Below are 18,771 nucleotides of genomic sequence, written 5' to 3'. Positions count from 1 at the left end.
CAATAAAAATATGGGACAAGAAAGTAAATATTTGTTTAGTTTGGTACAAGTCAATAGTGACATCAAAAAATATATTTTGGATAAACTTATGGTTTTTTTAATTATTTTTTTTAATTTTTTATTTTTTATTTATTTTTAACTAAAAGCAAAGCAGTTATTAAATTGCGCTTTAGAATTCAACATTAGTCTATGTTTTACGAAAGAGATTTCAAACTCAAATTTCATAAACGAAAGTTGACCGAAAAAAACAATTGTAATATTTGATACTCAACATGATATTTCCCTTTGATGTATCATTAGTGCCACATTGACTAAAATACTCATCAACTTAATGAATATTTAGACATTCAAACATCCAAATTGTGTAAATTGATTCAATTTCAAGACTTTAAGAGTCAATGTGAGAAATTTGAAACCTCACGATCCATTTTAAAAATCACCACAAATCTTGAGGGTATAAATGTAATTAGCGCTACTTTCTATGTGCATATATCCTTTTTTCACAAGTATTTTTTATTGAGAGCAGGAAAACTCTATTCATCATGGTAAATTTGTGTTTTTTTTTTTCATTTTTTATAAAAAAATTATAAATTAAAAAAAAACCTCTCACCTCTAAAACTCTTTTAATTATTTTTTTGTCAGCACTCTTTTAATTAATCTTCAAGGGTTTGTAGCATGCGTTTGATATGTAGAAGAAAAATATTTATTAGAAAAAGAATGTCTACCAAAAAATATAAAAATAAGAAAGTAGATATGTGTCAAATTCTAATTTGGAATGATGATGACTTTGCTGCCAATACTCTTCCTTATACTTGGGAAATGAATCATCTTCAGATCCCTTCCACCAAATTCTACTAATTAACAAATTCGAGCCCTTAAAATTTGATCTAACAGCTAAAAACAAGGGTCTCTCTAAAAATATAATAACTTTAACAGTTGAATCAAATTTTAAGGGCCCAGATTTGTTGATTGGTAGGATTTGATGGAAATGATCTATAGAGGATCCCTTTCTTTATACTTGGTCTAGAAAGAATCCGGATCCTCTTTGTGATGATCTCGTGGATCTATAAGTCGTGTCATTTCATCGTACATCATGCGGTCAAAAATCATTTTAAATTCTTTTATTTAAAATTGAACACAAACAATACCTGACGAAAAATAACTGTAAAATGTACGATGAATGAACATAATTCACGAATTTCCAAAATCCTCACAAAGATGATTCGAAAAGGATCATGTTGACTCTAGAAATTCCATTGAAATAATTAGTCCACTCTCTCCAATTTTCTCTCTCCTTTCGCTCTGCGCACATACCGTATCACTCTCTCTTTGGCTTTGTGCTTAAGCTTTCTACAATGGCTGCCAAGGGCAAGTCTCCGGTGATAGAAGTCGGCCTTGGAACCACCTACCGCGGCACTGACATAATAGCCAATGACCAAAGCAACAAGGCATCGACATTTCATGTGACTTTAACGAACACTGAGAATTTGTTTGGCAACATCGCGATGAAATACACTATCAATACTCAATCCGATTAGTTTTCAAGATATTCTCTCTCCAAACTTTTTCATATTAAATTGCTTCATTGACATTGTTGATCAAATTAAAATTTTATTTATTTGAAATAATTGATAACACTTGGTTTGAGTTTGCAATGAGATAACACAAGCACAGAATCCCCACATATTTCTTTCTTGTCAAACAAGCAAAGTCACGCAGATTACTTTATTGACAATCAAGCAATCATCCTCCAAATGAGAAATTTTTAATTGTAACGAGAACACAAATAATATATCATGTGTTTTTATGTAAGTGGTGGGAAATTTTATTTTTTAAGTTATTAACTTTTTAACACGCATATCCCACCATTTGTATTGTGACATGTGGTGTACCACCTCGTGTGCCGATCACACTGAAAAATTTCTCCCTCCAAATAGCCACTACAATATTGAATAATACACATAAATACCAAAAATAATATATATATATATATATTATTCTAATGTCCATAACATAAAAAGATAGGGATGTGATATCGACACACCTCATTTTACTTCTCACATACCTTTTTAATTTTCAGCCGTCGAATCGGATGAATTGAAGAAGATCAACGAACATAAATTATCAAGGGGTATGTGAGAAGTAAAATAAGGTGTATGAATACCACATCCCAAAAGATAATTGGAAATACTAATTACGTACCAGGTGGTCAAAGTGGAGGGAGCTTTCAGATTTAGGAAGTTGAGTAATAAAACACCAGTTAGCATCGTTGATTAGTATTAGTTTTGGATTAGATTAGTCTCGATTGTTGATTAGTGCTTCCTTGTTCGATTTGAAAGTGCTTCTATTAGTTTATTAAACTCATTTTTAATCGGGTCATTTGACATTAAGCATTTGAACGATCAGAAAATATGTGTTTTGGTGAAACTATGAGCTGGTTCTTGATCAGCTGAAACCATTGTTGCCAACTGCCCCTTATAAGCCATACTCACCACCTGCCACCTGAGTCCCTTTAGCAAATCCGCACAATTAATTGAAAAGATAAAACATGTGACATTTTGTTAGTAATTTGGAATACCGCCACCACTTTGGCATAAGTAAGTCATAGTTCAAACTTTTTAAATTGTTTTAGGTTTTTTAGCTAAATAGGTCCATGAGATTAAAACTCTTCATTTTGGTTTCTAAGATTTAAAATTGACAAACAACTCTCTGTTAAATAAGGATAAAATGACAAAGAATATCCTCAATTTTTGTCAAACTATTTTGGCTCATTGTTTATTATATTTTGGTCCTTATTTAACAAAGATTTTTCATGGAATGACTAAAATGATTGACAATATACAAACTTAGAGACCAGTTATATTGATTTCAAATCTCAACGACCAAAGTAAGAAGTTATGTCAAACTCGTAAACCATTTTGACTAAAATGCCACTTTTTTACTTTACTTAATACAAAGCAATATGAAAAATGAGGATTTAAACTCAAAATCTCGGATGCAGGAAACGATACTTCTAAGCAACCAAGCTACGAATCCCTCTTTTCAGACAACTGTTTATTTATTTGTTATGAAATTTATATCTTTATGCCCTAGAACTTAAACTGAACAAGATATCCACCCAATGAGTAGTAAGGTCTGACCAAGTAGCTTAGCAGGAAAGAAAAGACTTGCACTTTTGACCAACCAAATGGAAGGTGCTCAACATTACTTTTACTAATAATATTTTACTTAGTTTAATTAGATGTGATGAAGGAAGATATGATCACGTATCTTTTGTTTGCAGAACAAATCAAATCCAAAGTCTACAAGGGCATATGTAGTAAACTTCGTTGAATTAGACATATATTTTTACTTTGACTCAGTAATCACTTCAACGAATGCTTCCTTGTTCTAATATTCTATTGCATTGCCAGACAATACATTACATGCATGCATATATATTAACATATATATATATATGTATATATGTATTATAGAGCTGTTATCCAAAGAGATTTTTTTTTTTTTTTTTTGGCAATGGAGGTTAGTTGTGAAGCCTGTTATACATCGATATTCAACGATACAAACTGTTTGCTTTTTGAATCTTCCTACATAGATTATCCTTACAAAAATCTAATTCAATTCGAAACCATTTATCCACTTGATTGTCATGATGAAATTTCAATGTTTTTTAGAACATAATGTTCGTCAATTTCATTTTATTCAATTAGATATCTCAAACGTTTCCGAATTGGCTATTTTGCAAGGATTATCAATAAAATGCATCTTAAAAAATCGATGGTTCATATCGTAGAATGTTTGATGTAGAGTAGGTCCCACAACTAATCATCATTTTCACCCAAAAAAAATTGGCAATCTCTTTGACCTGTATATGTGTACATATATATAGACGTTCCTCGTTTGGTAGGCCGTCTAGATAGTACCGAACTAGACTTTGAGTATTGGACGAGACTAGCTAAGGTGTGGGACAGAGCTCTGAGCGTTGTTCGACCCATACACGAGCTTGGATCAAAAGGCCTCTTATTTTTAAGATTTGGGATGTAATATACACACATTATTTTTTATTTCTCATACATTTTTTTTTATTTTCGGCTGTTGGATCCGTTGAATTGAAGAAGATCAATAAACAGAAATTAATAAAAAATGTATAAGAAGTAAAAAAATGATGTGTAGATAGCATACCCCTTAAGATTTATGTCCAAAATTTGAGTTCTAGTCGAAAATTCATCTAAGGACACTCATCGTCCAAAACTCTCGTTCAATATACTAATCACGTAATTAACATGTGATACGCATGTGAAACGATACAATGAAAGAGCAACAAAATACAATATAACAAGAATTTTATCTAATTATGAGGTGACGAGTCACGAAAGTTTGAATTGAAGAAGAAATTATCCCATTTAATAATGCAAGAGCTCTCCTACAAGCGAGTGGGGCACGTTGTTGCCAATCAGCCAGCTAAGGTAGGCCACAGGAAACGGTGAAGAAAAATGAATGAACGTTTCACACAAAAAATGAAGGCACAACTCACGAGATATGGCACTGTAGATAGCTCAATTATTTGAGCCAGTACAGCTTTATTACAAGTGGCATATTTCACACACAAAAAATAAAGATATATGCAGACTGCACACTACCACCACCAACAATTCCATAGTTTGGTGCTTTCCAGCCACAATGGCCAAATTTTGGATCATCCCATTCACTTGGTACTATTAGTCTACTAAAACGAGGATTAGTTATGGCGTTCATTCCGCGTCAAATTTGCAATAATTTAAATCGTTTATTTCGTAAATTTTGATTCGTAGATCATTTTTACAAAATTCAATTCAATTCGAAATTATTTGTCTAGTTAATTGTCACGATGAAATTCCAAGGTTTCTTTGAACAGAGTTTTCATCAGTTTCTTTGAACTTAATTAGATGCTTCAAATATTTTCGATTTGACTAATCTTTTGCAAATATTATCTATGAAGTGCAACTTGAAAAATAGATTATTAAGTTTGACGTAGTGTTTGACCCCACAACTAATCCACATTCACTTAATGGAAACCAAAGTGAAACCAACCCATGCAGTTGGTACTAGGAGTCTACTAACATATAGTATAACCAATTATTCTATTGACAGCTAATAAGTTGATAGTATTAAAAATATCAACAATTTGATAACTTGATGACCGCGTATCAAACTACGTGTCTACACTTATAGAAACTCAATCAACCGCAACGTAGAAACAATTAATGTTACGACATATGAACACTATAGGAACATTACACCAGACAAACACTACGATAAATGAGAACGGTATAAATCGTTAAAAGAGCAAAGTTCTGCTCGAGTAGAATACATATGTCATATGTGTTCGTACGACATAATAATACCTAAGATTTCAAATTTCAAATTCTATAAATGCTACAAAGCCAATTCTTCATAATATGCAAAATCAAGATGTTTTGCTACAAATTGAGCCAATTTTGCCCAAACCGGCAAATTTGAAAATTCTTCGAAACTCAATGTTATAATAATAAAAGTATTTACAGTGATGAATATTTCAATAAATTAATAAACAAAAAAAAGAAAAGAAAAGAAAAGAAAAGGCCAAAACTGTGGTCTTCCTAATCATCCAACACCCACGCCCTGCCACGCCGGTTTACGAACCGCCCAAACACCGAACTTGACTGACTTCTAGTCAAACCCGACCCGGGTTCAGATTCCGAACCGGACCTCGAAGACGATGAATTGGAACGTAATCGCCCCCAGAACGAAGCTATATTACGAAAAGCCCTCCGAATCCCAACCCTTTCGCTCCCTCTACTCCTCGATGCCCATAGTACCCTTCTCGGAGCGCCGTTTCCATTGAACCCGCCGTCCATTTCCGTGTACACAACCGGTAATTCCCTCTCGCCGGGTCTTCTGCCGCCGGAAAACCTCCCCACGGCGAAACCGCCGCCAGGTAATCTCCAGATTGTCAACCCCATGGCCTCTTCCTCGAGACCCGGATCCGAATTACGATTGTTTTGGTCAGCGGGCAGCTCGTGCCGGCATACCGGGCAGGAGTTTCGCATCGAGAGCCAGGGGAGGATGCAATCCGGGTGGTATATGTGCTTGCACGGCATTTCCCGGGCCTCCGACCCTAGTTCGAATGCTTCTTTGCAGACGGCGCAGTGCGAATCCGAAACGACGTGAGTTTCAGCGATTTGAATAACGGGCATAGATTCCACGGCGGATTTAGACGCGGGCGGGTTTTCGGGTCGGCCCAAACCGGTGATTTCGATCTGGGAAAGCTGGTCGAGTAAACGGTCGAATCCCGAGCCCATTAAAAACTCGGACATGGTGGGCGGGAGGGGACGGAGCCCCGACCCGGTGGCGTCGTCGTAGTATAGTTCGAATGAGTTGGAATCGGTATTGGCTTCAGTGCCACGTAGAACGATGACCGGGTTAAAAGGTGACGACCGTTCGCCGGATGCTCGTCGGACCCGGCGAGAGGCCGGAGTCGGGTTTTGACCCGGTTCATCATCGTGGCGGTGGGATGACGGGAATCTACGGCGGAGATAGTTTGGCGGTGGTAGCGGCTGGGGCATCGTCTCGATCTCCTCGAGGAAGCCGGTTTCGCAGTGGGGGCACGAGAGGGCGGAGTCCAGGGCAAACACTCGGACGAAGCGAGTGCATCTGTAGCACCAATACGACGTCGTCGGCGGCGGCGATGGCATGGCCATGGAGGTTTAGAGATCTGAAGGGGAAGAGAGAGAAAGAGTTTTAGAGAGGGCGAATGTGAAATGAGGAGTGGAGGAGGAAGAAGAAGAGCATTTTATTGAGGCACGCGTGGAAGGGGGAAAAGGACGAAACAGGGTTCGTAGCGTGGCGCGTGGTGTCACTTCAATGATCAAGTGAATAAAACACATAATTTGGGATTTAAGTCAATAATTAAGAGTAAATGTCAGTAAACTTTTTGGAGGATTTTTTTTTTTTTTTTTTTTTTTTTAAGACAAGAATGATTTTTCCATATTGGTAAGAAAAGCATATGAGTTACCTAAAATTTTAAAAATGTTGTGGCATAAATTCTAGCAAATTATTAGTAAATGGTATTTAGATGTGCTTGTGTAAATTATTAGTAAATTGTATTAGGATACTAGAAGATCTTATTTCTTTATGATTGTATTCCTTGCACAAGTGTTGGGAAACACACGTCACACAAATTCCTCAACTCTCTCTTTCTTTTTACCGCACATCTCTCTTCTTTCAATAAAATAGGCTACAACAAGAAGGGTTTTATTAGCATTCCTAAATAGTTATTTCGGCATATTTGTTGTACTTTTATTCTAAATTTTTTCAAAGTTATTATTGGAAATAAATGGCAAAAATATTGTCCACAATGATCATTTTTTAGTGGAAATAACATATAACAAGCGATAAATATTGGAGAACTGAACTTGAGACCCGGTGCAAGTAACAAACCCTAGAGAAAAGAACAAAGCCTCCATAGGGAGAGGGAAGGAGGAATGTCCTCCCTCCTCCCTTTCATCGTTTCTATGTTTTGTAATAGTAAATAATAAGTCACTTTTGACGACGTAGTCTGAGCTATACTCAATTTTCAATACCCAATCACTTCTATTTGGCTCATCCCTCTCTCAAATCATTCCTCAAGTCCGCCTTCTCTAAATGTTTTCGTTTTCTCTAACTTAATTTCTATATCTAATTTGAAGGAAAATGTGAATTGTCCATTTATTATTTGCCAACTTTATCTGATGACGACTCATAGTAATCACTATTATGCCTGCGCTTTTCTGCTATTATGCTCATTTGGACATTGGAGATTGATTCTTTTCCAGATCCTCCATTTAGTGTATAGGTTCTTCATGGCTAGATGAGGTGGGTTGAATTGTGGCGCGCCTTCCATTCGTAGTGTTAGTTACGATTTAGGGGTCATTGATAGTTTTGGTTATTTTGGGCTATAAATGTGGACTTGGGTGTGGGTTATGCTAGATTTTGGTGTTATAGATTTTTTTAGTTGTTAGTTTATTCATTTGTGGCTTGTGCTTTTACAGTTATGTTAGATTTCCTGTCAAGAACAAATATCTTTAGCTAATGTACTGTTTAAGTTGTTTTAATAAATGTTGTAATTCTTAAAAAAATAAATAAATAAAAAGATATCAAGATTTTGTTTCAACACTTATTTTTCCCTATATCCTTCCATTAGAAAAGTCGATCATGAGAATTCTAGCATATTTTGTTTTTTGATTTAGGGGTTTTAGTTTTTTATTCAAAGCTTAATGTTTTTGTACTAAATTCTTGAGAATCCATCCAATGGTAAGAACTCATAGGAGTCGATTTTCAAACATGTTTTTTCACGATTACTTTAATCGAATTCCCTTTTATAAAAAATATAATTTTTTTTTTGTTGGAAATAAATATATTCTCTTTAGTTAAAACTAAAATAAGAGTACTTTAAACAAAATATTAAAAATATGAAAATAAAAATTTTAGTAGTTTGATTTGGATTAGGAAGTTTCTTGGAAGCTGCCAAAAACGCCCCTCGGTAAATTTAAAAGAGAAATTAACAGGCATGTGATTAAATTTGATAATTGAGATATGAACAATAATAACAAGAAATTAATGAGGGATGGCGCGTAGGTGCGAGACGTTGACCCAAAACGGGGGGACACCGAGTTTGAATTTGTCGCCGGTTTTCGGCAAGAAGATTCCGAACCCAAGGAAAAGGCGCGTCGCCTTGATTGCCTTCACTCGTCTACGAAGACCACAGCGCTATATGTGGACTCCATGATATTGGGTCCCACTCCCCCGGTCCAGACCTGTTTTTATTTTTATTTATTATTATTTTTTATTAGGTGTTGAGTTGCTTCCAGTTCCATCTGCATAAGTGCAGTGTGTACTACTCTACTCACTGTTGGATTTATTCACATCAAAATGAAGAATGTTAGAGATACCGTGTTTTTAGACTATATTTTATAGATCGCATGATTTATTCGAAATTCTCGTGTAACAAAAAAAAGTACTTTGATGTTAAATCAATTTTATTGTATTAAGTTCAATTATTGCTACTTAGTAATATATTCTAGTGATATTCTTGTTTATTTGTAAAATTAAGGTTTTAAGGTCAGCTCTCACAAATTATAAGTTCGATACTAGATTATTATGATCGGTCCATTATCTGATTACTCCAAATGTCTAGCCTTTAGTATGTATATATCATTGCATACAAAAAAAAAAGTTTATTAGTGAGTGTTCCTTAGAAATTTAGAATATAAACCCTTTCAAAACATGAATTTTTTTTTATCAATTGGTTTTTAATCTACGATATTTCCATATTGAAATTTGAAAGACATCCTAAGGTCATCTCCAACCTAGGGCTGGTCAGAGGGCTCGTTTTAGTCTTTTGGTCCTTCAAGATATTAATATTTTAATGAATAGTATAAGGTCATATTTGCCTCCATCTCCAACCGAGAGCCAAAGGGCTAAACATAATTTATTATTTAAATTTAAAAATTACAACAACTTAAATTCAAATCCAACAACAACTTAAATTTAAAAACTACAACTTAAATTTAAAAACGACGAATTAAATTTAAAAACTATAAATTAAATTTAAAAACTACAAATTAAATTTAAAAACAACATTAACTTGAATTTAAAAACTACAACAACTTAAATTTAATATCCATAATCAACATCATCTTCATCATCCGCCATTGTAGGAGTATAGTCAAAGGTAAACAATTGTCGCCGGGCCATAATTTCTTGTTTTTTTTCCTATCAAATAGGCCTTAATCATTGGAGTGTAATTTGAAGTGTTCCTTTCCATATTCTTATCATCCATCTCTTCTTGTATTTGTTTGGCCTGTTCTTCCTGCCTACTTTTCCTTTCTTCCGCCTCAAGGGCATTTTGCTCCGCCATTAATCGCAATGAGGCCGCCACTTCATGTTGAGCGGTGTAATCATCATTTGCCTTACCTTTTTCCTTCAACCTTCGTGGCTTGTTTCGTCCCATAGCCCTAGGTATGGAACCTTCATCCGAAGAAGAATTTTCTACCCTTGTTTGTTGAATGGTAGGAGATCCATCTTCATCCATATCTGCAGCTGAGGATGCAGTTCCGAACACTGGCATAGGAGTTCTATGTGGTGGATCTTCAAATAAAACCCACCCTTTACAAATTTCCCAACAACTGTGAAACTGAAAGGATTTTAAGCTGCTCTCCATATACAATTCCTCCGCTTGGCGTACCTAGAAAAAAATTAAAGGAAATTAATTTATGAAATTAAATGTTATATAATTAAATATTTAAAATAAATTGTGAAAACACTTACTTCGTCGTAGTAATTAGCATCGCTTTCATGTCTACTTGCAGCAGCTAACAATGCTTGACGCCATTTATTCAAACTTGGCTGAAGATGTTTCTTCCATCTTGAAGAACAACTCTCGTGGTTTTGGATATTCACCGGAGTGGTGCCTTCATAGAACTCTAAGTATTTTTTGGACACACGAATCCAAACACCGTCATTTGTTTGACAATTCCCCCTCACACTATCTTCCGACACCCATCTATAAGCCTTGCAAAGAGCTTCATCTTCTTTTCGGATCTAATCCCTACCTTTCATTGCAGACGAGGCCATTTGAAAATTATTGAAAAAATTGAAGGATAGATTTTTGAAAGAGGAAATAAAATATGCGAATTGAAATGGTGTAGGAATGGTGAAAATTTTGTGAGGAATGGTGAATGAATGGTTTAGGTATTTATAGGAAAAAAATTAGAATTTTTGAGAATTAAAAAAAAAAAAAAGGGCCCAAAAAACCTAAATAAAAATAATATTAAAATATTTGAATCCAACGGTAACACAACGGCTAGCTGGCATCAGCTAGTCGCTGGATTCAAATTTCTTTTTAAGCATTCATGTCGGTTATAATCGACATGATTAATGTTTTTTCTGGCCAGCCATTTGGCCCTTTTAGATTCTGTGAGACCCTTTCAGATTCCACGAGCCCTTTGGCCTAGCCCTCGGTTGGAGATGGTTTTCGGTTTATTTCGACCCTTTAGCCCTTTGGACCATTCGGTTGGAATCAATACCAATTTTATAACTTTAGGGAATTATTAATTAATAGGATTCATTGTTCGCCAAACATTTTATTTCTTACATATGTCATTTATTTACTTGTACTCCAAGGTGTTGTTTCTTGATGCCCAATGTCCCGTTGTGTATATAAAGGGTGTCGAATGCCTTTTCTTTTTCTTTATCAAATCAGCCATGCCACCCAAGGTCAGTATGAAAAATCAATCAACTGAAAATTCATGTTGAGTTGTTAAAAAAGAAAGCATCAAACCCGAATTGGAAGCAAAACTCGTAATTATGTAGACGTGTGTTTCCTTAAGATAAGAATCTTCTTATATTTATTTTATTATTGGTATGTTCTTATGTTGTTACTCTTTAGGGTATGTACGTGATACCCAAGTTTGTTCATGTTGCAATAGAGTGTTACGTTCCATAACGTGACCTTAGTGGCGTTACAATACAAGTTTAGATGCTAACAATGATGATAGCGATCTAATTGTTTGTTTAGACGATGACTGAGAGATTTAAGTAGGGGAGATAGTGATACATGTACTGATGTCCAACTTAATATAAACTATAAAATAGTCTTATTAGTTGGAGAAGGATTTACATGGTATAGAAACACCGTTACTGTAATATTTTGAGCCAATCACATGTACTTGTTTGATTGGAACATGACACTACATGAGGTGGTGATACACTACAAAAAAAAATAATATAAGTGGACGATATAGTTAATATGTCTTAATTTTAGACTATATGTCCTAATGACTCTCTACTTATACACAAGGTTCTAAAAGACGTTAGACGCTAGTTGGACGACAGGTATGAGTCTAACCCCTAGGTGTCTAGGCAGGGGCCTGGACGGTTTTTTTTTTTAATTTTAATTAAAATTTATTATATAACATATGAATAAATGTCTACTTATACTTAAACAGATAGATAATTTATTGGGATACATAAATTGTAAAATAGAATGATGTATAGATTATAAAGTATTAGAACATATTGCGAACATAAGAAACAAACATATAATGAATGTTCATCTAAGTATTAAACGAGTTTCTCACAATTTATTGAAAAAATAAAATGAAAAATGAAAGTTCTTTATTTTTTGTTTAAGTGAGAGTCGCGACCTGAGTGGGTGCTTAGAAGGGTTTAAGCGGGTTAGACGGTCGCCTACGCGGGTTTAGGGGAGCTAGTCATCCTCTCTTAATTTTCAAATGTCTAAAGATTACTAGGGGTGTTGGCCGCCGCCTAGCACCTAGGCGGCGCTAGGCAGAAATTTTTAGAACAATACTTATACGACAATATGTCCGAGTACACTAAAAAATTTCTCATTTGTGAGATATCGCGCGCGTTGATACAACAAGTATATGTAACATGTTCATAGGTGTGAGTCCAATATATGAGTTGAAGTATAAGCTTATTGTGGGCAAGAAAACTAGGAAAAGTACAATAATATTGTTGGTTGGATTAGGGTAATAATATGGTAATTTAATCATGGTACATTAATCTTGTGGGGTAACGATATTGACCCTTTGAAAAGTGATTATGAATGCATGTTCTCCATTACGCTCCCCTTCTTTAAGGGGTAAAGATTTAGAACCACTAATATTAATACTAACACCATTTTATCCTCTAATCATCGTAAAAACTTAGTTGGAGCAGGTGCTGGATTGGAACTCACTATATTCCGGAATCAAATTCTCCCGTCCTTTTAGTACAATGAGAATAGTAATATTGATTATAATAAAAAAATAATCAAAGAGCAATCTATCCCACAAAACGTGAAAGTTGATAAAGGTACAACAATGTTATTTACTACAGGTTGGTAATACATCAGCCAAGAAACATCATTAGGTACCACCTTTTCCAAAAGAGGATCAGTTGGTTGCTTCACTGCAGCAATCTACTATTTTGAAGGGCTGGTAAAATTCATAGAAGTATTTCAACATCTTTCTGACCACCATTGTATGATTCACGAGTGTCACAAATCGAACTTAAAACATGTCGTATAGAATACGGTACTGAAATTAATCCCCAAACATTGAACTTCCCCCTAGGGATTCATTATTAGGTGCCACCGACTTGTTTGCATATTATTGGTCTCCATCCATAAAAATAATGGTGAATAATTTTCAATTTGTTTGGTTGCATGCGTGAAAAGTGTAAAACTACAAATTGTACATGACAATGGCTGCATTTAAATTACTTTCATGCAAATTCCTAGTCAAGCACCATGATGCTTTACAAGGTAAAGATAAAAAGAACCATGGATGCCTTACTATTTTGTAAATCATAGTCCAAAACATTGATTATTCAATTTAAATTTACAGATCATTTAAATAGGAAAATTAATGCAAAAAAACTTGAAAACTTTGAATTTTAAGTTTTAACGATAAGGACAAAATAAAAGGTAAAGTGAATAGTACCAGGATTGACTTTTTAGTATAAAAATGTGATTTTTCGTTAAAGTGAACAGTACCGAAAACTTTTAGTTAAAGTTCCCTATTTAAATCACCGTTATAGCAGAAAATACGTGAGAGAAAATATGGATGAGATATAGTAAAAGATGAGAGGAATGTAGAAGAGATGTATCTGAACAAGTACGTATTAAGAGTCGATCATGTTGAAGCTCAGAAAGTTTGCAGTTGCGAGAGTCGAGGGTTCGAATTTGATGGAACTTGAAGTAGCTAGGTTGAAAGTGCCATGACTGTCCATTTTAGTAAATTCTGCAAAATGAAGAGGATGATCACCTGAAAGTGGTACCGGCCTGTCACTCCCTAATGCCCGTATTGGGTGTTTACTCAATTGATGAAAGAGTACAAAGTTGGTACAAAGTTAAATTACCTTGATATGAAGGGTCAACGGAACTCTTTACTCGTGCTGATGTAACACCTTTTGATATGAAAGGTCAACGGAACTCTTTACTCGTGTTGACGTGACACCTTTTGAATGGTTGAGGTTGATCATTTAGAGCATGATACTTGACATTTTGGGTTTGTTTGGGAAGTTGATGTTAGGGCTAGTTGAAGTACTTGTCTCCTAGATAGTTTTACGATTTTTATCTCAGATGTCATTCGTATTTGATACTGGAGAGCATCTTGTTGGATGACTACTCAAATTGAAAGCAGAAAATGCCTTAAAAAGCACAAAGGAGCCTAAAAAGCAATGTTTATATGATTTCTCAAACCTTTCCGAGTGCCATTTCTTCTTTGAGTCATCGATAATGGAATTATGCTACTTTCCTTTTGTTTCGGTTCCTTTTGTTGTGGTCAACAATAATGCTACTTTGAGTTGAGGCTTTCCCCAGCTCTCATCACTTTTCCAAGAAAACAAAGAAAAAAATTAGGCAAAGTTGTTTGTTGGAAGAAAATATAATGCTTTCTCATCCTGGTCTTGGGCAAAAGCCAAAAAGCAAATATTCTCGTGACAAAAAGAAACACATTTTGCATTTAAAGTCAATTCTTTATTTATTTTTTTTTAAAGCGACCAGTTGGTGGCTTACTACAAGACAATCCACCCTTCCGGGAGGAAAAGACTCATAAAGACATTTCAGCTTTCTCCTAGTCATCATCATGTGATTCGTTAGCACCAAGAATCAAACCCAAGACTTGCCATGCAGAATACGGGTTTGAAATTCGTTCACAACTACTGAGCCATCCGTGGTGGCTTCCGAATATATGGTTTGGGGTCTAAGTTGTTTGGAAACTTCAAAAGGGTAAAATCATGTAGGGCCCATTATTATAAATCCAATTTTATAGCCCAAATTAATTTCAAACCCCTCTTAGGATTAACTTTGGGTCTTGTCCAAACTTGGTATTGGGTAGGGCTGAGTTGTTTTGTATTATCACATTAAACCACAAAGCCCAAGTAACTTGCTCCAAGGCCCAACTAAACCCTAGAGCCAATTCTTCTCTCTCTCTCACACATTTTCCTCCAAAAATGTCGGTTCGTTCTAGAATTCTCAGGCGAAAACAAAACGGAGGTGCGTCGTTGAAGAATCGTAATTTATTTTGGGTGTTTAAAGAATGGTGAAAATATAAAGTGGATGTCCGGAGAAATAAGAGCACTCGGAAACAAGAATTTTCTTAAAATAATTGAACTTTCTAATTTATAAACAAAAAAATTCGACTCGAATGCAAAAAAATAGATTAATGTGTCCTAATTAAACGACCTAACCCACGTCGGCAAAACAAGAATGAAGTGTAAAAAGAGTTTATCAGCCACAACACAGGGCCGACGCAAAGCATCCAAGGCCCAACTTTGGATTTGCTTTCAGATTCTCCCAAGTCAAGATGCAATCACAATCCTAGGCATGGCAACCTATCAATGCACACAGCATAACCGAGGGAAGTAGGCAGAACCAAACAGAGGGACCGCAGAGCAGAGCCACGTGCCTTTGGCCATACACTTCAAACTCTCAAAGATTTTTTTTCTTATTTTAGAAAATCGGTATTTTTACACAAAGGGAAAGAGGAGTTCGGCAAGTTTTTAAACTATTTAATAAAAAAAAAAATATTATTCTTACTATCTATTTGTATCATCTCTCTAATAAAGATGGAACCCACATGCATTTGTGGACCTTATCTCTATTAAAGAGATGGTAGAACATGATCGTAAGTGTATCACTACTCACGTAATAATATAATTATGTATGTCAATCAAAACTCAATGAAATTACTATTTTAACTCTCTAATTAAAACTGAACTGAACAAAAAACTTATGGGCAATTTAGTACTTACAAGAATACAAATTTTTCTGTTTTTATTACAGCATCATCCACATGTTATTTTAAGATCTCTAATATTAAAAAATAGAAAATAAAAAATAAATTTCGCTCCCCTCTCTTCCCACTCCCACGATATCTCTCACCCTCTTCCTCTCTCCTTCAATTTTAAAGAAAAACAAGATATGTTCATGTGTGGGCTTATGCTAGTTGGGCCTAACTATTTCTTTGCTTTCACTTTCAACCAATAAACCATAAGAAAAACGCTCATTAAGGATTGAGGAAGAATTTTTTCTCAAGATACATCGTGGTTAATTTACAAAACTTCATGCTTATAATCATAATCATTCATGTTATAATCACTATGCAAATATCATCTTTGTAAAAGATAAAACAAGTATGTGACCATTTAGTCATCGAATAGTATAAAATACAAATGGTCGGTATCGATAAAAGTATTACGAAATGCCTATCTACATTTATATCGTTGACTGACAAAACGACATTAGTTTTAATTGATTTTTTGATTAGAGATGATATTTATAGAGTGATTTATAATATAAACGGTTTTGGTCACAAACATGAAATTCTGTAAAACAGTCACAAAATATCTTGAGGAGGAAAAACTCCTCAATCTTAAGGAGTCAAGCCTTTATCTAAAACTATACGAGACTGGCATTGACTATTTACCTTTCTTTTTAGTAACCCAGATTCTACATTATATTGGTAAAGAAGTCACAAATAGTCAATGTACAATTTACTGTATACTACGGTTTTAATTTTGATAACTAACCCATGTTCAATTTTTTCAGCTTGGTGATGCCCGCGTGCATGAATAATCATACTTTGTGTTGGAACAATGTTCAATTTGGAGTAAGATTTTGGAGGTAAACTTGGTGATCTGCAACTAACATATTTGGGTAGGCTTTGGGTGGATTAGCGTTACTCCCACTAGTGAAACCAACTTCTAAATGTAGACTGAGGGGTTTGGCCACGGTACATTGATGTATTTAATACAATCGCTCATTAACGGTCAGATATGGCTAATAAGTATTATATTAAGTGGATGAATATAATGTAGCCAACTTCGTAATATGAGATGAGCTTGGCTAAGAGGCTAGAAAGATAGGTTGGTGCATAAAAAATTTTGGGTTTTAGGCTAAATTGGTAGGGGAAAGTGACTAAAACAAAATTGGCCAACTACATAGTTTTTGGTGTATTTACTTACAAGGAATTAATTTGCAACGATTTAGTATGACTCATATTCATGTGTCTGCTAACAACCGAAGAAATTATAAAGAAAAAAAAAAGTGAGTCTAATTGGTTTTGGATATGACATACCCAACAAATAAAAGTACGAAGTAACTAAAGAGGGTTGTTGTAAGGTCTAGTTTTAAGTATTTGATTTTCCTTGTCAAATATTGGAATTGAACCTCACACATGCTCAATCTAGTTTTAGGATATACTCAGATTATGGACTATTGCTGCTGGAGTAAAATGTTCAAAATGTGGCTCCTTCACCTCAAAAGGTGTGTTCATGCAGGTGCACTTCATAGCTATATTTGATTTGCATTTTGTCTAGTTTGATTGTCTAGGCAATTCTACAAGCTGACTTCCAGCTGTCAAGGCACATAAATTAAGACAACCCATATGGGCTGACTGAGACCTTTCTGCTGGTAGTCAGTTTCTGGCCATTGATATGCCTAGATTTCTTTTGCAGCTGACAATTGTCATTGAGACAAGTTAGCTAATGAAAAATCTGATTTCCGTGGGTATATTTATTCTCTAGGGTTTCAGTTTGAATTTGGGGGTTTAGAATTTGTTTTTAGAGAGAGAGAGTTTCTTCAAGGCTTTGAGCTTGCATCTTCTCCATTTATGAAACCCTGATTGCCACTACTTTCTCATGCATTAAACACTCAATCATTGTGTATTAGGGTTGCATTGTTTTAAGGTTTGCATTTATGTCTTGGTCTGGTTTTAAGCTTTAAATCCGAATTTTAGATCAAGCTTTTGGATTCAAGTTAGATTCTTCCTTCAATTGTTTAACTGGAGAATCTGACTGGTCATTTGAATCCACATTTCATATGCATATCATAAAATCATATCATATCATTGATAGTTTTGATCTCGGTGCCACAAGGTGATGAACTCAGGAGCAGCTGCCACTTCGTGAAGACCGAAAGAGTCCATCTCGTGTAAGGCAAGGTTGCACAAAGGTAAAGCTGCTCCATAGATAGAGATTTAGGAATTCAGCTTGTGTAATCTTTGTATGAACCTTTGTTTACACTAGTGGAGAGTCCTTGATTTTTTAACTTAGAGGTGGGTTTTTTTTCGGCCAAAAATATCTTGTGTTCAAATTATTTTTATTGTGTCACATATCTCAAATACACATACATGATACATATATCTATTGATCATTTAAATGATATGTGCTTACAATCTTGTCCACTTGACACATTAATAACTTGCAACAAACTGCAGCCTTGCTGACTAGGATAGTTTTTGGGAATTGAACTTGGTAATTGAATCTTCGACTTATTGATTAACAAATCTATCTTAGCTGACTAGCAGGCTTGACTAGTCAATCTAGCGGATTATAATTTTTATATACAAGATATTCCACCTTGTACCAATTTTAAGTGTTTATCACATGCACATTCATTTTCATTCATATTTCTTCTTATCCCCATACTAACTAAGGAGATGTACAACGGTCTGGTGATATTCATCTTTACTTGTAAGGGAGAGGTTTTAGGTTCAAATCTCATGGATGGCAAATTCAATACCAAATTAGGTTGCCTATTGCGTGGCTTAGCCGAACTCCCTCTTCCCCTTGTGTAAAATATATCGTTGTACTAAAAAATAAAAAAAACTAAACAGGTGTACTCATTTGAGGTTTTGAAGGTTTTTAAAAGAGTTACAAATCCATGAAGTATGATGGAGTTTCATACACTCCATGTGAATTCATTCA

General features: G+C 34.9%; 1 protein-coding gene across 1 annotated transcript; it reads right to left on the bottom strand.

Moving 5' to 3' along the window:
- Positions 1 to 5,413: 5,413 nt before the first annotated feature.
- On the bottom strand, positions 5,414 to 6,788 carry LOC103964688 (E3 ubiquitin-protein ligase RDUF1). The gene has a single exon (XM_009377647.3). It carries the CDS (start codon positions 6,717 to 6,719, stop codon positions 5,619 to 5,621), a length of 1,101 nt encoding a protein of 366 aa, XP_009375922.2. The 5' UTR covers positions 6,720 to 6,788; the 3' UTR covers positions 5,414 to 5,618.
- Positions 6,789 to 18,771: the final 11,983 nt, after the last annotated feature.

Source organism: the organism of the source record quoted next, unplaced genomic scaffold (genome assembly GCF_019419815.1).
Source record: "Pyrus x bretschneideri cultivar Hongxiangsu unplaced genomic scaffold, Pyrus_bretschneideri_v1 Contig39, whole genome shotgun sequence".
Taxonomy (NCBI): Eukaryota; Viridiplantae; Streptophyta; class Magnoliopsida; order Rosales; family Rosaceae; genus Pyrus; species Pyrus x bretschneideri.
Note: the sequence above shows the minus strand (reverse complement) of the source record. Positions and strands in the feature narration are given on the sequence as shown.

Coding starts and splice junctions, on each gene's coding strand:
- LOC103964688 (XM_009377647.3), bottom strand. CDS start 6,719: ATGGCCATGCCATCGCCGCCGCCGACGACGTCGTATTGGTGCTACAGA.